The sequence below is a fragment of the Lynx canadensis genome, chromosome B1 (assembly GCF_007474595.2).
Source record: "Lynx canadensis isolate LIC74 chromosome B1, mLynCan4.pri.v2, whole genome shotgun sequence".
Taxonomy (NCBI): Eukaryota; Metazoa; Chordata; class Mammalia; order Carnivora; family Felidae; genus Lynx; species Lynx canadensis.
The window spans coordinates 104,073,406-104,096,524 of record NC_044306.2 but is presented as its reverse complement, the minus strand read 5'-3'; the positions used below and the strand labels follow the sequence as shown (position 1 = coordinate 104,096,524).

Sequence of the window (23,119 nt, the reverse complement as noted above, 5' to 3'; positions counted from 1 at the left end):
AAGATTTTGGAACAAAGACAGCCAGTCCTTTACAAAGCAGGATGCATTTCAAGGAGGTCTGGGAGGCAGTAAACTTGGATCGATAGTCAATGGACTAGTTTGGGCCACAGATCATGATCAGAGAGTTTTGAAAATATGATAGAAGTAGATGGAATAGAAGGAAAAAAAATCATGTTTGTAAAATTATAGGTTTTTAAAAAAATAACATCATGGTCCAGTTTAACTTAGAAAGTACTCAACAAAAATATCTAGCATAAATGAAAGTTGAATTGAATGTGATGGTAGGCAGATGTCTGTACACAGTAAATATTTAATTTCTATCTCCCATCAGTTATTTGTGCAGTTGTACAATTAAGTAATCTAAAGAGGTTGTGCCTATATGGAAATGTTTCCAATAAAAGCACTGACGAATTAAGCCAACTGAAATTATTAAGCAGGAGCTGTACCTCCAGTTCAGGATCGAGTTCTACATGTGCACATTTCTTTCTCTACGATGCTTCTTGCCTTAAAGAAGTTCACTGTTCATAAAGGTACTTTTATGAGTAAGCCCACTGGGAGTACATTGTTGCCTTAACCTTACCACCAAAGTTTCATGGAAGGACAAGGAAAACATCTTGTGTTTGTGAGCTTCCTTTCATGTGGACTGCTTACCCTACACTTATCCGTTGGGATATGCCAATGGGACTAAGTACTCGAGTTTCCCTCCACATTTAAAGAGCATTCTGTACTGTGCAATTTTACACACTACAACTTTAATGTTTCTTCTTACATTGAGCTACATTAATACTCTTTTTGCTATTTTTGTATAAGAAATAAGCATCCAAGTGTTTTCCCTAAAGCCTGTGTCAATCTTCTATCAACTGTCAATCTTACACAGAATGGTGACACTGTTCACTGAAAAACCATTTTTTCCCTAAATTAATTAACATTCAGATTAATTTTATTGAGTGTGGTAGTATTTTTCCTTTCATAAATACTGTAAACAACTAAGTTGATAATTTTCAATTCAAATGTCATACACAGAAAATCTAAACAATTAGCAACATTATTTAAACAAAGGAGTTCATTCATGTTTTAGAAACTCATTGTTTGGCTATAGCAAAATAAGTAATATCTATGGCCTGGTAAATCTCTGGTTTAACTGCCACCAACCTGTCAAAGATTTGGGCAGACATATGAAAGCTGCCTGGAATCATCATGAGTTTATACCTTGAAAGAACAACTCAATTGCATTAAAACTTTGGGTGCAAATGTGCCTTAAAGAAAATCGGTTAATCTGCTGCTAGTAAACTAGGATGAACAAAATTATGACAAAGTGGTTATATGGATTACATCAAAAGATGCAGGCAGCACAAGGCATTAACAGAAAGACCAGCACTGCAAAACAACACACACCCATCCATACACACCCAGGTGCACCGATGCCTTACTCACACACATGCACACAACACACACATCTGTCACCGGAGGACACTGACGGAAGAAAAGAGGAACCAAACTCACATCACACTGAAAAGGCTTTTCTCCGGTGTGCGTCCTCTTGTGCTCATCCAGGCCTCGCTTCTGGCTGAAGGCTTTGCTGCAGTCTGAGCACTTGTAAGGTTTCTCCTGCAGTCAGCGACAAGAGATCGCCATGAATTTAAGGGAACATAACGCCCTCCTTATAAAGGTGTATGTGGTGTGTGTGTGTGGGGGGGGTATTTTATCTAGTTTCGTCGGGTGCTGCAGCAAATCCATGGGGTTCCAGAAGTTATTTTCAGGGGAAACAGCACTACTCGACATCTGCTGGACAAACTGAACTACTAGCTCATGGCGGTTCACAGCCCCAACATTAGACTGCACCACTTTTCTTTGGGAAGCAAGGTCCTGAATGATTGCCATGATCTAACTACTCAAAGAAGTGAACTCTTAAGTTTTCTTTTGGTCTTTGGGGGTCACAAAAATTTACTGAGATATTCGAGACCCTTGATCTAGATGGTGCAACTTGTTTACTATCTTGGAGGAATTCCTGGGAATGAAAACTTCAGAACAAAATTTTCATCAGATTTTGGGGTAAGTTTAAAAAGCTACAGCTCAACTATGGTTTAAGTATTTTCATTTTTATTGCCCAATCTTTCTTCTTACGTAGGATGTTCTTTTGTAACATCTAAATTATGTTTTTAAATGAGGTATTTTTTAATTGTTTGTCATAGGCTCTTAAGGAAAAAAAAATGTCTTCACAGGAGAAGAAAAAGTGTTCACATTCCTCAGCTGACTTTGATACCAAGAATTTGTATCACCAGCCTTTTTGCTTAGAAAATAGATTAACATTGTTCCATTAAAACAGCCAGTCATTACCAAGCAGTGCATAAATAAAAAGGTTTGAGGGAAAAAAGTAAGATTTCTTTAAACAAATACATCTTCAAAAATGTTATAAAGTTTTTTTTTCAATATATGAAATTTATTGTCAAATTGGTTTCCATACAACACCCAGTGCTCATCCCAAAAGGTGCCCTCCTCAATACCCATCACCCACCCTCCCCTCTCTCCCACCCCCCATCAACCCTCAGTTTGTTCTCAGTTTTTAACAGTCTCTTATGCTTTGGCTCTCTCCCACTCTAACCTTTTTTTTTTTTTTTCCTTCCCCTCCTCCAGACTTTAGCCTCTACTACAAAGCTGTCATCATCAAGACAGCATGGTATTGGCACAAAAACAGACACATAGACCAATGGAATAAAATAGAAACCCAGAACTAGACCCACAAACGTATGGCCAACTAATCTTTGACAAAGCAGGAAAGAACATCCAATGGAAAAAAGACAGTCTCTTTAACAAATGGTGCTGGGAGAACTGGACAGCAACATGCAGAAGGTTGAAACTAGACCACTTTCTCACACCATTCACAAAAATAAATTCAAAATGTTATAAAGTTTTTAAAATTGAGGTAGTGTGTGTGTGTGTGTGTGTGTGTGTGTGTGTGTGTTCGTATTTAATTTCATGTTATGTAGACAAGCTCCATACACATTTTCTCCTTAGTATTTAAAAGAATATTATAAAAATTGTCAGGCCTAAAAAAATGGTATGTAAAGAATGAAACAGATATGTGTGTGTCCACTGGCTAGGTCTTACAAAATCAAACATTACTAGTGCAGGTGTCCCTCTCAACTCCCTCCCCCAGCCCCTCCACTCCCTAACTGCAGCACCTGCCCACTTCCTCAGAGGTGACCACAGTGCTGGATGGTGAACTTATCAGTCCTTTGCTTTTCTCTGTTTTTACTGCACGTGTATGGAAGGATCTCTAAACAAGACTTAGCAGTATTTTGCTTTTTAAACTTATTTAAATAGCATCACACTGTATATAAACTTTGTGAGTTCTTTTGAAAGTTACTTATTTTTGCTCAACATAATTTTATGGGCTTCTAGTCCTCAATTTTATTTTGTGAACATATGTAGTTCCTACTCATTCATTTTTAGTATCATATAGTATTACATTCAATGGCTACACCACAATTTGCTTATATACATTATCTAGTGATGGGCAGTTCATTTTTTACCAATTTTTCACTCTTACTTTGCTCTGAATTTTTTTGTATGTGTATACTTGAATGCAGAGAAGTGTAACTCCCTGTGGTGTGTGTATCTAGAAGTGGGTTGCACCTTCAACTGTTTTAGGAATGTTCAAAGTCTACAAAGTGGATAAACCATTTTACACTCCAAAATGCAGTATAAATGTATCAAATCAATATGTTGTACCCTTTAAACTTATATAATGTGATAGGTCAATTATACCTTAGTTTAAAAGAAGGAGGCAAAAAATAATACAGTATTAGTGCTTGCTTGGTATATCCATTTTTTTTACTTTCAAACAGTCTATATCCTTAGATATGAGGAATGTCTCCATAAATAGCATCCAACTGGATTTTTTTTCAAACCATACTTGTATCACTTTTGTTAAGATAACAAGTTTTGCTTCTTAATCTTCATTAATATGTATTATCATTTATTATTATAATTACCATTATAATATATAATTAATGTGTCTATATATTATTTGTTATTAATCATGTATTTGAATATATTTCTTTGTTTTAAATATATCTGAATATATTTCTAACATTTTATTTTGTGCATTGATTTTATCTTGCTTGTTTTCAAAGTTCTTTTCCCCCTATAATATCTTGTATGTTTTGGATTGATAATTTTCCCCCTGTATTATCATAGAAGTTATGAACACTATTTCTATCTTCTTAGTGGTTATCCTTAACAGTTCTACCATGTACATTGAATACAGCTTAAAGATTATCTATGTTTTCCCTTCTACCGAATAACAAGTCCTGTAGAATGCTCCTGTCTTAGAGGTTATGTGTAACAGTGTTTTATTTGTATCTTTATTTTTAATGCCCAATATGGAATCATTATTACTTTACACAATCAGCATGGTTTAGTTTCACACATGCTTAAAAATTTCTTTACTTTTCATGCTTTCTTGCCTATCTGACCTTCACAGGATCTGATGATGGTAAATTCCATTTTTATTTGATTGAAAATGACTTTATTTCTTATTTGTTATTGAAAGTCAACAAATCCAACTATATGTATAACAGACCCTATTTCTCATGTCTCTTAACCTCCCTTTACTATTTCTATTGTTTTGTATTGTACTGTATGCAAGTTCTTTAGAATCAGTTGATCAATTATCTTCAGGTATGAATAAATTGTTAATAGAATCATTTGATTTTTAATTTGTATTATATTTTAATTTTTTTAAAGTTTTTATTTGGTTCTTTTCAATTATGCTTAATTGTGGATAAAATCTTTTTACTCATGTTCTTATGTGTATTTAAAAAAATATTCTAGGCATTTATATAATTTACTTCATCTGATAAATCATTATCTTAAGCTTTTTGGATATCTAATTCTGCTATTTGTGGTTTCTCCTGTCTCCTGTTCATGGCTCTTGTTTCCTTGGGTGTTTCTGGAATTTGGAATCATGGGCTCATGTTTGGTGGTCTTTATCTGTTAAAATGCTGTGACCCCTAAGTTGAGGGTAAGTCCCTTCAGACAGCATTGTGTTTGCTTTGCCAGGCATTCTGGGATGCTATCAATCAAAGACCATTTTAAGTTTATTTCTTGCCTTAGGGTTTTCTGGTCAGGGAAGTATTTTAAGTCTGAACTCTAAACACACTTGAGGCAAAGACTGTGGTTATAAACTCTAAGGAGAACTCTTTTCTCTAGCCAGCAATTACTGAGACAGTTAAATGTCCCAAGCACCTCTGTTTGCCAAAGGTAGATGATTTCCAGTCCCTGACTTCATTTTGAGTGTGGTTTTTCTAGGGTCTCAGCACTGTGGTGGGATGTGGTTCCATCTTGCCCCTATAATCTAAGCCCAGAACTTGCCTCTCTTTCCATCACCATTCAAAACCAAAGCTTGAATTTACAGATACTGACAAACACCTTGTAAGGTGCTACATTCTCAATGTGACCATTCTGGCACTCAGCTTCAGTTTTGTTTGTTGGATTCTGGGGATTACTGTTACCTTTTTCTTTTTTAAGTTCAGGTATTTGCTATTTGCTTTACCATATCCAGCAATGGATAGAGTTTTGTATAAGGTCTCTGTGTTTTATTTTTTATTTTTTAAGTTTTATTTATTTATTTTGAGAGAGAGAGAGCATGTGTCTGCGTGAGCAGAGGAGGGGCAGAAAGAGGGAGAGAGAGGGAATCCCAAGCAGGCTCTTCACTGTCAGCGCAGAGCTCAATGCGGGGCTCAAACCCACAAACTGTGAGATCATGACCTGGGCCAAAACCAAGAGCCAGACACTTAACCGACTGAACCACAAAGCCCCCCAACTTTCTTAAAGTTGTATTTATTTATTTTGGGGGGGAACTCTGTATTTTAGATGACTGTTCAAAGTTAACAGAAAAAAATGCATTTTCTTGGCAGTCCAAAAAATATATTTTTTTCATTTAGTCTAGATCAACACAATCTCTTTTCACATATTGCATAACCTTTGGTGCCTATTATTTCTTCAAATATTGACCAGTTTAAAAAAAAACACACACACACACAACTTGAAAATGTAGTTGTTAAGTATTTAAATTAGAAATTTCTTAGGGTTGCTGGGACTTTTATTATATCTAAATGTTTTACTTACCTAATATTTTAAAAACATATAAGGAGATACCCATATGATGTATATGAGAAGAAAAACAGGAAAGCTTTTGCTCTACAATTTATCTAGAAAACAAGATCTTATGAAGAAGTGAGAGGCACATCACTGCAGCGGCTGCAACGACAGGTGAGTGTCTGGCAGAGAACAACCAATTATCTGGATGACGTCCTAAGAGGGTAATAGGAGGTTTCCGGGAAGAAAAGCCGTGAAAAACAACGTCTCAGCATCATTGATTAAGAACATCCTTCTCACTCATTCCCAAATCTCCTCTCAGGAAGTACTTAACTGTCTAGGTGAGTACCCTGCAGTGTCCCACGGATACTGAGAAAGGTTCTGAGCCAGTGTATGGAGATCCTAGTGAAGCGCTCTTGCGGTTATCATGTGAGTTTTCAAAAAACCCAAATGTGTGTTATGCATTGCCTTGCAGTGAATAAATAATGTTTTACACACACACGTATATCCACCCATTCATATACTGGCATTTTTCAATGGTTTATTAACACTATTGGTGATTATTTCAATACGCTTTATTTACAAATGTCACAGAAATTGCATTACCTTCACCTATGTGTTTTCTCCCATAAAAGACGCTGAAAGTACAATAACTATCACGTGTTTCTGTGCGTGTGTTGGCAGGAAAGCTGGGGCTGAAACTTATAATGTTAGAGAGGTTCCTCCAATTCAAACAATTTGAGAATTACAGTTGGAGGAGGGACCCATTTAATGAAGCAGTTCTGCATCTGCCTGGACTCCCTCTTTTCTACCAAGAACCGTTTGAAGCTAAGGATTCCCCAGGGTTTTGTCCTAAGATTATTAGCTCACAAAGGCTCTACAATTACACTTCAATGTCGGTCTAGAAAGAAAGGTTCTCCGAGTCCTTAGGCCACAGCAAAGTATAATAATAAGAAGCCCTGTTTGCCCTTCATATGTCTGTCCATTTCTTCTATCCCTGTATCTTAAACAATATCCAATTTTCCTGAAGATGTTGCAGGGAGGCATATAATTCCTGACAGATTTGGTCAAAACGTCTTACAGGGCTCCTTGGAAAGACTTTAATGCCCACCCTTGAAAAGATCCCACTCTACAGTGAATGGTTCCAAAGTGTTAGGAAATTCCTGCTCCAGTAAACAGCTTTTATACCAGAGGCAGAGCGAGAAGGTCAGAGATCACTCACCTCAGATTTAAGAAAACCAAATGAACTGAAACAGAAAGAAAAAAGTGCATTTTCTTTTTCAGAAAAAAAAAATCCTTCTCCCCCTTTCTTACTAATTTCTTCCCAACTAATCCTAATCAGTCACGTGAAAGAAATACCACCCCTCACATGGTAACCATAGTTGGGCACAGAGAGTAAGCTGTGTGGTACAAAGATACCTATACCTGTTCCCCCTCTCTTTTTCTCTGAAAACCGTGAAGAAAATCATATAGCCTCTAGAGCTTTCCTAAGTATGCCTAGTCCTAAGTTCCCAGTCCAGAAGAATCCATGCTTGGAAGTAAGAGAACTTCAATTTCTAATTGCGGCTGCCTGCCCTTACCATAGCTTCTTTGAGGATGACAATAGTTAGGTAATTACATAGTGACTGACACAGCAAGAGACCATGTGACACAGAAAACTTAGGGAATCTCTGAGTTATTGTCAGGTTAGGCAGCAGAGCTGGGGCTGAACTCTCTGCTACATCCCCAAGTATACACTGGAAAGCAACCTGCAGGCTGGTGTGGCTGAATGGTTCAAGCTAGTTTGGATGCCACTGGACTTCCAAAGGTCGCAACACTCCTCCCCCACAAAGAACTCATATACTATCACCACTTAACATTAATCATATCATAGCTCCATTACTTCTCTTCCTCTATCTTTTCCTCCATTTCAAAATCTTTAATATGGGCACAAAATCGGATTCAGTAAAGTATTACAGAAATTGTAACACTGTTTCAGAGTGGAATATGTAGTATAAATTACACATTTGAAGTCATTAGCTGGGTTTAACTGAAGACAGAATGATTAGTCCCTTGATTAGTTCTGTTTCTCAATGATTACACAGTTTAACTGACAAATAGCTTGTCCTTTGTCATCGTAACTGGGGAATCGTTACTAAATGGAGGCAATCTATTTGTCAGTTAAACTGTGTAATCTGTCAAAAGTAGAATTAATCAGTAGTCTAATCAGTCCACCTTAATCAAACAGCATTTGGCAGAATTCATTCAGAAGGTAGGATTTATAGAGTTCTACACCCTGCACCTTGTTATGTAGCTAATAAAAAGTCCTATTTTTGTGCTGTTAATGCCTATCTATCTATCTATCTATCTATCTAAAACTTCAGAAGTTGTATTTTTTTCCAACAAGAACTGAGCTAAAAAATTTAAAAATCATTTTAGAAACAAAGTCACATTTAAAAAAAATCTTGGAGGTATCTCCAAATTTCTCTAAATAGAAATTTGTTGGAGGTTTCCTCTTAGTTTAGCCAAGGATTGCTTGCCAGGAGGTAAAGAGTCATGCCCTCCACTACACAGACTAGCAAAGACAAGGATGGATGGTGGGCAGATTACCTGCATGCCACAGGTACACATTCTGAATATTACCCATGGTTGTTTTTATGTCAGGCCCAATCAAAGAGAAATAGAAAATATAGCAAATGAGCTTTTTCCTTTGTAGTCAGAGGCCAAGGTATATGGTATAAGGAAGTCATAGAATGATGGTTCATAAATGTTCTCTCATGACAGTGGTAGCCTGACTCCTATAAAATTGAGAAATAAAAATTAGTAAGCAATTATAAGAAAACAGGCAGACTAGTGAGTATGGTGAGGAGTATCAGAGCCTATAGTATTGTGAACATATATAAACACAGTTGCCTTATGACAGGGTTCAACCTATAAGCAAAAAACATCGGCTCCTTGGTTGTTATACAGTGTGTGAAGACACTTGATGGACAAATCTTTCCTCTACTTGTCTTGCTCAAAGCTGTAACAAGGCCAGAGTGTCCGTGCTGTTAATGAAATAACTTCCATGTGAGCAACTTGGACACCAAATACAATCTGAGAGAAGAAACTCACTGAAGAGGAATCAGATGTGGAAATAAGTCTCATTCTCTGTCTCTCTCTCTCTCTCTCTCTCACACACACACACACACACACACAAAGTGTGTTAGGATATAAAAGTTATCTTTTGTTCCAAATGAATTTCACTGGATTACTTTTTCTAGAGTAGATATTTCTAGCTATTAATATTTATCCTATTAAAGTTCAGAAAAATGACTTGTCAGATGATAATTTCCTATTTCTAAGTTTAAGAGAAAATCCTAAAAACCTCATGAAACAGAGATTCGATGTGAATTTCTTAAATATGAAATTTCTAAATAAAAAGAAATTGTGTACATTTCTAGTTTCCCATTTTCTCAGTTACTGCAGCTGTGGTTGACTTTCTACTCTGGCAGAGATGAAATGGGCAACTTGTGGCTAAATATAAAAGCATCATATATTTTTTTATGTTTATTTTTGAGAGAGCAAGAGAGATGGAGGCAGAGTGTGAGTGGAGGAGGGGCAGAGAGAGAGGGAGACACAGAATCTGAAGCAGGCTCCAGGCTCTGAGCTGTCAGCACAGAGCCAGACGCGGGGCTCGAACTCATGAACTGAGAGATCATGACCTGAGCCGAAGTCGGATGCTTAACTGACTAAGCCACTCAGGTACCCCCAAATCATCTTATTTTTAAAGCATTTGGGACAAAGTCATTTAACTCTCAGACTTTTCCATCTGCAAAATGTCTCACTAATCTCCAAAGCAGAATGTGGAGCTTCTGGTGTAAGGAAAGATCACATACAAACAGCCTTGAACTCTTGCCAGGCTGCACCCTGATAAGACCCATTTGCCAGACCTTCCTGAGACAAGGCACAGGGGGCCTAAACCATCCACTGTGGTCTGGCGCAAGGTTTCTCAACCTCAGTATCATTGATATTTAGGGCCAGATAATGCTTTGTTTTAGGAAGCTGTCCTGTGTACCCACTAGATGTCAGTAGCACATACCTCTCCCCTCCAAGTTTATTCCCAAATTGTAATGACTCAAAATATCTCCAGACATTGTCAAACATCCCCTGGGGGTCAAAATCACAGAATTACCATACAGTAAAGTACTTTCCGAACTATCCGCTGTCAAAGACTGTGTTTTTCCCAGTGTGTTGCTGACCACTACTTTTGTGAAACAGGTTGAAGTTTGAAATTACTTAGATGCACAGCAATGTCAAAAAGCTGCAAAAGTCCTAAGTACTTTGTCACAATTTCTGTACCTATGTCATCACAGACCAGAAACAAAGTGGGCTGGTACTGGTCTTCAAGCCACACTTTGAAATTTTTTTTTTTCAACGTTTTTTTTTTTTATTTATTTATTTTTGGGACAGAGAGAGACAGAGCATGAACGGGGGAGGGGCAGAGAGAGAGGGAGACACAGAATCAGAAACAGGCTCCAGGCTCCGAGCCATCAGCCCAGAGCCTGATGCGGGGCTCGAACTCACGGACCGCGAGATCGTGACCTGGCTGAAGTCGGACGCTTAAACGACTGCGCCACCCAGGCGCCCCCAAGCCACACTTTGAATAGCACTGGTATAGAATAAAAATATCTTTGATTACAAATGCCCATGATTTAGTTGTATCATCATTTAAGTGAACAAGTTATATAATACATCTTACATAAAGCATAACTACCAACAGAATTACATGTAAACCTTGAATTAAATATCCTTTTAATATTACATATAAAAATTCCAAATTTTTATGGTTGGGGGTAGCAGAAAGGTTATAAATGGAAAAAAATGCATATTTGTTGAAACTGGGTGGGGTTACATGGAGATTTCATTACCCTATTCTCTTTGCTTCTGTGGGCTTAAATTTTTCCTTATAAAAAGTTAAAGGATTTTTTAAAAAATTGTTTTTATTTTATTCTAAAACTTAAAACATCATTCTCCTTCTGCTTCAAGGATCTTGGCCTTGTTTTAGGGAAACCGTTTCTGGTATCGCAAAGGTGGATCCCGTAAACATTAAGTCCTCTCAGAAGTCAGAAATGCCTGCTCAGAGACGACCTGGTGCTAACACTGACTGGTCCCACCGCCAGCCACACAAACTCAGCCTGGTGAGTAGATTCCCCACACTCAGCCTCTTCCCCCCGCCCCAGCCCAGCATGCTCAGGTTGTTCACTCAGATGTGTGTTCAGAGCAGGGGGTCTCTTGTGCTCTCGTATATAATAGGGTCGTTTGTCTGACTGGGTCAACATCATACGTCACGTGGCAGTTCGCATGCTAGATCCTCTGAGAATAAATGAGAGCTCCAGGCCGCATCCTGCAGTGGCCCTGACACTGACCAGAGGTCAGGCTTGACGTGTGCCCTTCAGGGTGGCAGAAACTATGAAGCTCATGCTGATATTTCCAGATTTTTCCACTGTCCTAGGAGCCAGCTAATTCTCTCGGTAAGACTGGCTCTGTGACCAAAAGATGACTACCCAGTTCTATAAAACATCCGGTTGGCAACAGAGTTGCAGGTAGAATTTAGAGAAGGCTTTGGGAGTGTGGCCCCACGGGCTGTTGTTACACACAGCTGAGGGGACAGATCTACGGCCCACAGTGCGGCATGCCATATATCTAACAGCTCCTCTTAATGGCCCTGTTTCTGAACACGCATGTGCCACCAGCTGCACACAATCAAAATGCACCGAGTTTCCCTCTAACGAGCAGCCTTGCCTAGAAAACTTCTTTTACAGATGTTTATAGCTTTTGTGGCTTTTTATTCACCATCTTATTTTTATAGCTGGTGTGATCTTTCAACATATGACAAAACATACCCATGGCCTAGTAAACAATGCACCTAAAAATTATAACTCTTAGGGAAGCTTACAGAAAGCTAGGAGAATATTTAAAGCAGGTTTCTACATAACACATCCGTAATTGGTTTTGCATTGTGGCTAATGGAAAACACACTTTCTAAAAACTAGGAAAATGAATTGCACAATTCACATACAGAAAACTAAAAATAAGCGCAGTAAACAGAATATAATTCTTACATTAAACTGTTGTATACAAACTTTAAATAGAAACAAGAAGGCACTCCGTCCCTTTTTAATCCACTCTTGAAGCCCAAAGAATGATGTATGTAAATGAAATGGCTAGAATAAAGTCTGGTCACTTGCAGAGAGGGGATAGAAGAGGTTTTCTGGCCTAAAGCGAGCAAAGAATTATCCAAACCAGCTCAAAAACCTTGTTTCCCTGGGGCTACATAGGTGACTGGGACCTGGACTCATCTGGAATGGTGAGGCAAACTGACCTGACTACACTTTTCCCTTATATTCTCCCAGTCTCTAACCTATGGATTGCATTCCTGCCTGCACTGAATCACTGAGGGAATCTTTTTTTAAAAATATCAATACCTGGGCTCCATTCTAAGAGAGCCTGATTTAGCTGGTCTGGGTGTGGCCAGGCACTGGCATTTTTTAAAGCTCGCAAGGTGCTTCTAATGTGCAACTCAGAAGTGAGAACTTCTAACCTGGTCCATCATCTTCTCGAGTAATAACTGTACTACTACTAATAAATATAACAACAGCAACAATAACTTTTTTTTTCTTTTGAGAGAGAGAGTGAGAGAGAGAGAGTGAGTGGGGGACATGGGCAGAGGAAGAGAGAGAGACTCTCAAGCAGGCTCCATGTTCAGTGGGGAGCCCAAAGTAGGGCTGGATCCCACGACCCTGGGATCATGAGCTTTGCCAAAATCAAGAGTCACACACTCAACCAACTAAGCCACTCAGGTGCCACATAACTTCTATTTCTCCTTGTCTTCCTATGATTCTCTCCTACCAAGGCACTATTATGCGTGTTAACAGAATGTCTAGTTCATGTTGGCTGGTAAAGTGCTAGAAACTTTTAAGGATTTTTTTTTTTTTCCATTTCATTGTTAATTTGGAGTGGTTATTCTCTCTTGCAGGTGAAGCTGTATTAGTTTTAAAACATGACCAAGGTTACACCATAGGGTAGAGAGGACACAACTCAAAATACGGCACGCTTACTTCACAGCCAGTGTCTGTAGTGACCTTGTGTTGTGGCTTCCTAACCACCCGAACCCCTTCCGCCTGGTCAAACACAGTGGAAGAGGAGACTACCTGGTCCAGCCAAGAGACAGACTGTTGATTAGGCTAAGCTGCCTGCACACAGAATCACCTGGCAGCTTCAAAAAATGCTGATGCCTGTGACCCAACCCCCAGAGAGTGTGATTTCATTGCTCTGGGGTGAGGCCTGAGATTTGGCATTTTTAAAAGACTGTAGGTGATTCTAACATGGACACACATTTGAGAACCACTGGGCTAAGCCAATCATGGCAATTCCACTTCCTTTTCAGTGATGGGCTTAGATGTCACATGTCACATGACTGTGGTTATTAAGCAGAGTAAGATCTGTGGGGAATTCCGAGAAAGGCTTTTCCTGACTGTCAAGGCTGACATGTACAGAGGTGATGCCTGGGTTGCTGCAGGCAGCATGTAAGGAGTTGTGGTAGCATGTGAGGAGTTGACCGAGGAAAGCAAGAGAGATGAGAGGAACCACTCAGAGGAGCCACTGAAGACCTTGTGGAGCCATTGCATTGACCGACCAGGAGACATCCCTACCTCTGAATTCTTGTTATGTGACTTAATGAATATCTTTATCATTTAAGGTCCTTTCAGTGGGGCTTCTGATTACTAAGGAATGGAAGTATTCTACTGTCTTTACCTTCCCAATCATCGCACCATATTCCACCGACCCTATGCTAGTGACAGAGAATACTTCTAGCAGATTGAAGCATAATGCTACAACAATAAGTCAAAAACTCAAAGTCAGTGGCTGGCTATTAAAAATGACAAGGTACATAACATCCCAGTCTAAGAGCCTCAGCTCTAAAAATGGATTGAGTGTTCTTTTGGACAGCAGCATTTTTCTTATACATATGAAGAAAGTTAGAAAGGAGCTGAAAATAGGGGCGCCTGGGTGGTTCAGTCGGTTAAGCGTCTGACTTCGGCTCAGGTCATGATCTCATGGGTTCAAGTCCCACCTCAGGATCTGTGCTGACAGCTCAGAGCCTGCAGCCTGCTTCAGATTCTGTGTCTCCCTCTCTGTTTGCCCCTCCCCCACTCATGCTCTGTCTCTGTCTCTCTCAAAAATAAACATTAAAAAATTTTTTTTAAGTAAAAGAAAGGAGCTGAAAATATATTTGCTGATAAGAATTCTGAGAACAATGTGAGAGTTGTGCATTGTAAAGAATGTTCTTTGTAATCCTTGAAAGAAAAAGAATGCTGGTTAAGTGAAAGTGCATTATTATTTAAATTATCAAAAGGGAAACTACTTCTTTGCCTGCATAATGACAAATTGTTTAGATTTTTTTCCTCAAAAATCTTACAAAAGAAGACTAATCGTATAAAGAGGACATTTTTTCATAATAAGGAAAAAGTGATTCTCACCAACTTACAAGATTATAAATCAAACTTTGAAACAGAAATTTAAATTGTAACAAAAATATGAGGAAATATAAGGGAAAAAAGTAGAAGGGAGTAGAAGGAAAATAAATATGATAAAAAATATAAAGGATATATGGAAAAGATAAATGTATGTATACATATATACATAAAGATAGATATAGATACAGATATAGATAGTGTCAAAAATATGGAGTTTCACTTAACAATCAGAAATGAGGCCAATCATGGAAACAAACTGCTGGAGCTGTGAGAACACAGAACAGTAATGTGACTGACTTATTCTTTTGTCACATACTGTCTTCAACATTTCTGTTTGTTGTATACTAAAAATTTGCTAATGAAAATCAAAGTAGGTCTTGTAAGTTTAAAGCAGCCTCAATTTTTGTGCATGTTCTAAGTTGTTTTATCTACCTAAGGAATATTTCTGCAAAAATTAGTCTCAAGACACGGTAATGCACCACCAAAAACAAACTTAGGAAGAAAAATATTAACTACTTCCTCTAAAAAGGTACTTTTCTATATGTGAATTAGTCAAGCTTACTTATCAGTTAATTTCAACGTTTCAAGTTCTATTTACAAGCGATCTGACAGCAGTCAAGATAATCCCCATGATTAGATGATGGCGTAATTAAGGGTAAATTCATCAGCAAAAGTCTCCATTGTGTATTGAGCCAGACACCTTGTGGAAGACATGAGGTTTGAGACATGGTCCTTATCCTCAAGAAGAATCCAACGAATTTGAAAAAAAGACGGTAGATGGAGTAGATGGAGTTAAGATTTACTTGTCCATCAACCTTCAGTTTGTGTGGCTACACAATATGAAATACAATATGCAGCAAATACCAATATCCCTGTCAATTTAGGGGTCATAATACAGTGGCACACATTACAAAGAATAATATGAAATGAGAACACAATGCATTTAAGAAGCAGATTCAATCAATCCACAGAGAACTGATTTAATTCAACTTGCCTACTTCCAAAAATAACAAGCATGCTTTCTGACATATGTGATGGTGGCAAGTGTAATCCATCTTTGAATAAAACTATAAGGTTTATTCAGAGGTCTGTAGGAGAAAGGAATTATGTAAATGCAAAGCCTTAGAAAAGGGATATCTAATTCTGAAGAAATAACATACTTATCCCATTACATAACTTTGAAAATAATAAGCAGAAAGGTGCTATCACACATGCAACTAATTCGCCCATGGCCAACAGAGCATTCATTTTAGCCAAGTTCATGTCAACAAGTGAAACACAACCATCAAGGCACAGGCAGAAGTCAGAGGAAATCATATCATCAATATAAATTACACCTCTGACTCAACACACTCCACAGATGGCAACAAGCTAGTAGCATAGACCTGCCCCCTTCAAACCTCAAAAATGCTGAAAAAACCAGCCTGTCTATTTGCACAGGTGAGGATTCCACAGTTGTCCTGGCAGAGACCTTGCTAGATTTGAATGCGCTCAAGTCATACAATGTTTTCACAAAAAGTTAGCTTAAAAATTGAAGGAAAGAAGGAAAGAAAGAAAGAGAGAGAAAGGAAGGAAGGAAGGAAGGAAGGAAGGAAGGAAAAGAAAGAAAGAAAGAAAGAAAGAAAGAAAAAATAAAGAAAGAAAGAAAGGAAGGAAGGAAGGAAGAGAGAGAAGAAAAGAGAAAGAAAAAAGAAAGAAAGAAATAAAGAAAAGAAGAAGAAGAAGAAGAAAGAAAGAAGAAAAGAAGAAGAGAAGATAAGAAAGAGAAGAAAGAAAGAAAGGAAGGAAGGAGAAGAGAGAAGAAGAAAGAAGAAAGAAAAAGAAAGGAAGAAAAGAAAGAAAGAGAAGAAAGAAAGAGAAAAAAAGAAAGAAAGAAAGAAAGAAAGAAAGAAAGAAAGAAAGAAAGGAAGGGAAAAGAACACAACAGCATTATTGGAATAAGTGAGAAAAGTTTTGTTTTCCAAATTTGAATATCCATAAACATTTTTACCCCAAAAGCAACAGCAGAACATTATTTTTATTCATAAAGTTAGCATCTTCACTCTTTACCCTTTTCATCTGAACTGTTTTGTTCTGCAAGTAAATTTGAGCTCAATCTTCTTTTGCAAATGGGTGAGTTTTTGTGAAAACTTTTTGTAATCTCTGGTGGCACTACACAGCAGGCTGATAAATACTTCCTACCATGTGCAAAATACCATTCCTCCCCCCAAAATAAAATGACCTACTGTCATCAGCAGCAATCAGTAACAAATCAGATTTTGCCTTTTCTTTTTCTTTTTACATAATGGTGACTTCATTCACTAGCTTCTGATTGTTTGGGGTTCAGTATGTTCCTTGAGAAGAGACTTCTCATTAATTTATTTTAAGAACTATGACTAGTATGACCAACTGTCCCCATTTACCTGGGACTAGCCCAGTTTCAGGCCTTAAAGTCCCACATCCCAGGAATCTCCTCACTGTGGGCAAAGAGCAAGGTGATGCCAAGTTGGCGTCTATGTTAAACAGGTCACCTGAATTGGGGAATACCAGCCTGTTGTAATGTCCCATTTACACACCATCTAGGGAACTACAGGCATCATCCGTATAAAGTCACTCAGCTGTCACCTGATAGCACAATATGCTAAACACAAGGCCTGCCTATACTACTCCTTGCCCTCTCTCCCGCTCTCTCACCCTAGGTACAAACAGAGTCTTCTGCCTCCCTAGAAGGATGGACTCAGCTCCTCAGGACAAGCAGTGACTGTCACTGCTGAAAAGAGCAGCTTCCTGTCCCTGCTGGCATTAAGTTAAGATGCTGGAGGATGAAGGACGAAGGATGAAGAATGGCTGAGGGGTAAGAAGAGTGATACTTCAGGGTGAAGTGCCAAGGTTTTGCTTGGGCCAAGCAAAATGCTTTTTGACTCAAAAAGGTGATTATTGTTTTGTTGTTTTGCTTAAAGGAATAACATTTGCAGACAGCTACTTATGAGCTATCAGAGCGACTCAGAAATCATTCACCTCATTCTCTCCAAATACATTAAGTAAAAGAAAAGACTTTGAATTGAGGGAATTTCCTTGTGGTTCCTATTTTCCAAGACACAGCAAGTCTAATAGAATTGCAGATCTCAATTCTGAACCATTTCTTTGCATACTGGGATGATCTTATTTAATGTTTTCCTTCTTCACATTTGTTCCTCGATTTACATGTACCATCCCTTCAGAGTATGCTAACATGTTGGAAAAGAATTGCTAGTGCAATCTCTTAGAGATTTGTTTTCTCTTTTTACACCTGCAGGGGCAATAGTTTTTCTCCTAGTAGCCAGATATTCTCCAAATCAAATCAATGTAAGTAATACATTTGGTGGAAGATTCAGCTAACAGAATTCTTACTCTGCACACCAAGGAACGAAGCCGCAATGAGGCCCAAATGCTCAGAGAAGAGTTCAGTGAGTGTACTTCTTTCCTATCAAATAAAGTACAGAACTAATCTCCAAGGACCGCTGTCCAGACGGGGGGGAAAGAGCACACATTGGTCATCTCAAGACACAAAACCGAGGGTGTGGATGGGCGACAAGGCAGGTCTCTGGGGCTGTAAACTCAGTATTGCATGAAAAGGAACAGACATTTGGCATGCGGCAGCCGTAGCACCCGCAACAGCTCTTAACAGGACAGATGTTGGAGAACTCACTCATGTCCTGCCAATGGGGAAATATAAACAGAATTTAATATTTTAAAAATTCAAAATTTAGCCATTGAGTCATATATTACTTGGTGATAAACTGTCCCGCATGTTAAAGACTATATTGTAGATGGAATGTCATTTTTTTGGCAACTGCTTGGTATACTGCTTACATGTCTAGAAACACATGTTAATTTTTGTTCCTTCACTTCTGTTGCCTCTACCAAGCCAAATATATATAATACACTGAAAGCAGTCGTGTACATCACACTCTGGCAAAATGTTGATTTTAACTTATACTGGAAGAGTGAACCAAATACATTCATTCACTGAATAGGAATTGCTGAAATGGCAAGCCACATACATAAGGGAGGTGTATGTATATATTTACATACATGATATGTACACATATAGACACGGTGGATGTGATAATGACAAAGGCTTGAGTTTAACAGAATTAATTCAAATTAATTCAGTGTAACACATATTGAGACCAGTCCTAGGAAAGCCACCAGAACTGTCCCTACTGATGTGCTGAGGTTTGGCACTGGGATCCAGCCGGTATCTGGCACGAATGCTCTGGGATGTTTGAGACCTGGAACAAGCCCAGGCTTTAGGGCTTTAGGGCTTTAGGGCTTTAGGGCTTTAGGCCTGGGCAGCTAGGCAGTCAGGGAATCTCAAGGGTAGACCTAAAGCTGCTCAAGGAGATTTTCAAGTGTCTGTCACTTTTTACTAAAGCGGAAAGCACTTTACACTCTGAAAGCACCACTGAAGAACTCAGACCATCCGTTTTCTGCCACGATAAGAATTAGTCCTTGGATGAGTGGCTTCTGTCACTCACAGCTTTACCCTAGCCCAAACACTAACCCTGGAGTGAGGGGCTTCAGGTATGATTACCAGCCTCCTGCATCTGTTGCCCATTTCTTCTTCCTCATGATTTCCAGAACACCAAATCTCAATTCAGTAATCTGCCCTAGGCATCTGTTACAATCTAGCAACAAAAAATCACAAGCAATCAGCACCATCATAATCACTGTAAAGCACAGAGTTAGGAAGCAAAGAAAAACTTTAGAAAAATAAGGTATGTGTTTGATAGGTCTTTAAAGTACAAAAAAAATTTTAAAAATAAAGTACAAATAAATAACATTTCATGACTAAAATTCATTGAGAAACTGCTGTCAATTTTGGTTCCTATTATTTCTATCCTATTATTTCTATCTTGATCATATAATGATATAGGAAACTAAGTTGAAAAAAATACCAAATATATTTATATTGTATATGTGTATTTATAAAGTTACAAAGTCTATATTTTTGTATATTTATAAAATTATAAACACTAGGTATACATTTATATACTTATTTTACATATTTGTTACAAATAAATTATAAATTATACAGTTATATATTCTGATTCTGACTCCATGCAATGATAACTTCAGAGAACACTTAGTTACACTAGTACTATTCAAATATTCACAAAAATAAAAAGACCTGGGGTGCCTGGGTGTTTCAGTCAGTTAAGCATCTGACTCTTGGTTTTGGCTCAGGTCATGATCTCATGGGTTTGTGAGATCGAGTCCCACGCTGGGCTTTGTGCTGACAGTGCTTGGGAGACTGCTTGGGATTCTCTCTCTTTCCCTCTCTCTCTGCCTCTCTGCCATGAGCACTCTCTCTCAAAATAAAGAAACTTAAAAAAAGAGACCAATTGGTTTGTTCTTTAATTGAATTCTGTTTTTGTTTTGTAAGCACATGATATCATAGAACTTGCTATACTCATTTCTTTTGTAGAAACTTTTATCTTTCACTTTCTCAACAACAATACCCAGCCCACATGAGTATTCTGCCTTGTGTGGCATTTGACCGATGGTATTAAACTTTTAATATTCATACTTAAATACTCTCTGGAAAGAACTAAAGTCATAAGTAAGGATAATAGCTGCATTACAGATTTCCTACAATGAGTAGACAAACTATTAAATAGAGAATATATGCAACAAATATGATTTCACTGGAAAATACCCAAGTCTGTGACCCCCAAAAAGATAATTTACAATTGAGAACTGAAGTTGAGATGAGAACTGAAGGAAAATTGGATTTTATAAGCAGCAGGAATATAAGTTTAAATATTCTTCAGGGGCAGTGGGACAAAAGCCTCCCTAGCAGCTATGACTCTAGGACCCCAGAAGGAGGCAATCTTCTCTCCACTGAATCACGACTGATACAGGGCATAAGGATTTAGTCTTAAGCACTGAGTGAAGAGAGAGTCAGAGCCTTAATGTTTCTTAGGGAGAGCAGATTTTTGGGTCAGTCAAATTGTAATGATATTCATGTTCTTAGAACCACTAACTGCCTCATATATTATAGTGAAAAATAAAGAAACCAGAGAATAAAGCCTCTTTTATGGAGAAAAAAAAGGTATATCCATAACTATAATTTAAACTGAAACCAAAATAAATGACCATGATCCTATAGGCCCTTTGCTTCCTTCATGAATTTAAGAATACATTTCATTGTAATATCTAGAGTTACTGAAATCAAAGCATTTAAAAAACATTCATGACCTCCTTAAGATGAAGGCAGTATGGCTAAGAGGCCCAATAGGTCCATCAAAACCATTATTCACTCAATCTGACTACTGGGCTTGATATCAACTGTCTGTGTGGCCTACTAGGAGTCATTACTAGCCTAGATGTATCTTTCTGGAAAAATATTATACCTAAAATAGCCTAAAATATTATACCTAAAATAGATCTTCAAAGATTTGAAAGGTTCTTACATTGAAAATGCTGTTTTAATTTCCAATAATGCAGAGAAACTGCAAATGAGGAATTTACATAAAGTATGAGGACTAAATCTCACCACATTGGAATTGCACTTATTAAAATGGATTACAAGGGACATGAAATAGCCCTCCTTGATGGTTTTCAAAATATTAATAATATTTTACCAAAAATAGCTTAAAAAGTGCAAGTGAAGGGAAAATGCCTGTAGAGGTCATACTGGTACTGTTGAATAATTTTTGATGAGGGGTGTCTTTGTGACAGCCATCTTGGGACATTCTCCAGCAAGACACTTTATAGCATGAATACTGGAGACCCTGAAATGTGGGACAGGGGAGTGCAGTGGATTTAAAAGGTACTATAGCAGCAACAAGTTGTTTTTGAACTGAATAAAAAATCAGCACCAGTTTTCTTAGAGTATTTGTAAAAGACTGGTTCATATAATATGGAAGGTAAACCTTTAAAACATCTCGATGACTATATAGTCATAATAAAGAATAAAGACTGTAATGATAAAGATATCTAATTTCCAATCTCTGTGCTGCCCACTAGTCATAATGACTGGACAAGCTACTTAACCTCTCTAAACCTTACTTCTCTCCTTTGTAACATGAGCTTTTACCCCTATGTCATAAGATTTTGCTTATCATAATGCTTGGCTTATCATAAAATAATTCAATAAGGGTATTTTATATATTATATTCACTTGCTTTCTTCCATGTATTATCAAAATATGCACATAAAAATGTAATTCAAAATTGAAAAAGACACACAAATTATTAAAATATAATTGCGGTGATTTTATGAAGAAAGGGAATTATGTATGAGCCTCAATATAGCATTGTTCTTGAAATCCATTAATGGAACCTTCATATAAATAGATAGTCCTTTATTTCAAGATTCCTATGATACTTTAGTAATTAAAGTCCCTGAATAGAATGCAAGATAAATATAAAATCCTGTTTCAGAGAGCAAATAGTATGGAAAATGTATTACTTTTCTAAGAATAATGGTCCCATTTCTTTTAAAAATTAATTGTATATTGCCTATCTTAAAAACAAAGAAAAATTCTCTTTATACATTTCACACAGCATGTACTTTTCTTTAAATCCCGAAGTATATTATTAAGGTCTAAAGATAATACAGTGGTAGCAAAGCAGCAATCATCATTTAGCTTAAATGCTAAATATTTATAGAGTTTTATTTTAGCTAAATCTGCAAACTGCTGAACATAGACTCTTTGTGGATACAGCACGTTCAGGTTCTGACACCATTCTGCCCCATCTCTTACAGGAACGGGTTCAACTGGATAGAGCAACCCCAAGACAGTACGTCAAGTTTCCACTGAGGATACCATGGGAAATGAAGAGACAGTTGTGTCCTAAATTTTGTTCTCACAGTAGTAATAGTAATAGCTACAGCCTTAGCAATTGAGGTATAATTTCATTAGTCTTAACCCGAAAGACAGTTTTTGTAATATAAAAAAAAATGATATAAAAGATGTAAAAAATGTTAGTTTAGGGTATAGAATTGCTTGGAATGAACACTTGTCTTTATATCACAGTTTTGCATTTCTAAGCAGGAAGCACCTAGGATCCTTGCTTCTCTTCTTCCTTCATTCCCTCGCTGGGAAACAAAAGTCTGTGTTGACTCATTACTACCCACAGCATCAATCAATCATATCTTCTTGTCCCAGCACAGAAATCTCCATGTGGTCTTGTGGAACTTGCCTCGTCCCCCACCTTATGCTGCAGTTCTCTCCAACACACACTGCGGGCTCTACCCAACTCACAAAGCTTCTTGCCAACTCACAAAGCACAACTTCATAACTTGGCACACAGTGCTCAGTTGATTTGGCATGCCCTGCCCCCAATTCTGCTCTTTTCCCTAGAAAGCTCATACCTATGCTTTCTGACCCAATTCAAACTTCTTCAGTGAACTCTACCTGGTCTCCCTCGGGTAAAGTTAGCTGCTATATTTTCCACGTTCTAATGTTCCTGTCACACACTGATCCTCTCTCTGAAACAGTATGCATTTTATTAATGTAAGTTGTCTGTCTCCCCTCTGGGTATGCAGAA

General features: G+C 37.8%; 1 protein-coding gene across 1 annotated transcript in view; it reads right to left on the bottom strand.

Moving 5' to 3' along the window:
* PRDM5 (PR/SET domain 5) overlaps positions 1–23,119 on the bottom strand; it is a 213,210-nt gene that overhangs the window by 11,099 nt on the left and 178,992 nt on the right. Inside the window, exon 15 of the mRNA XM_030313149.1 lies at positions 1,504–1,608. Coding sequence (XP_030169009.1) covers positions 1,504–1,608 — 105 coding nt within the window. The remainder of the gene's footprint in view (positions 1–1,503; positions 1,609–23,119) is intronic.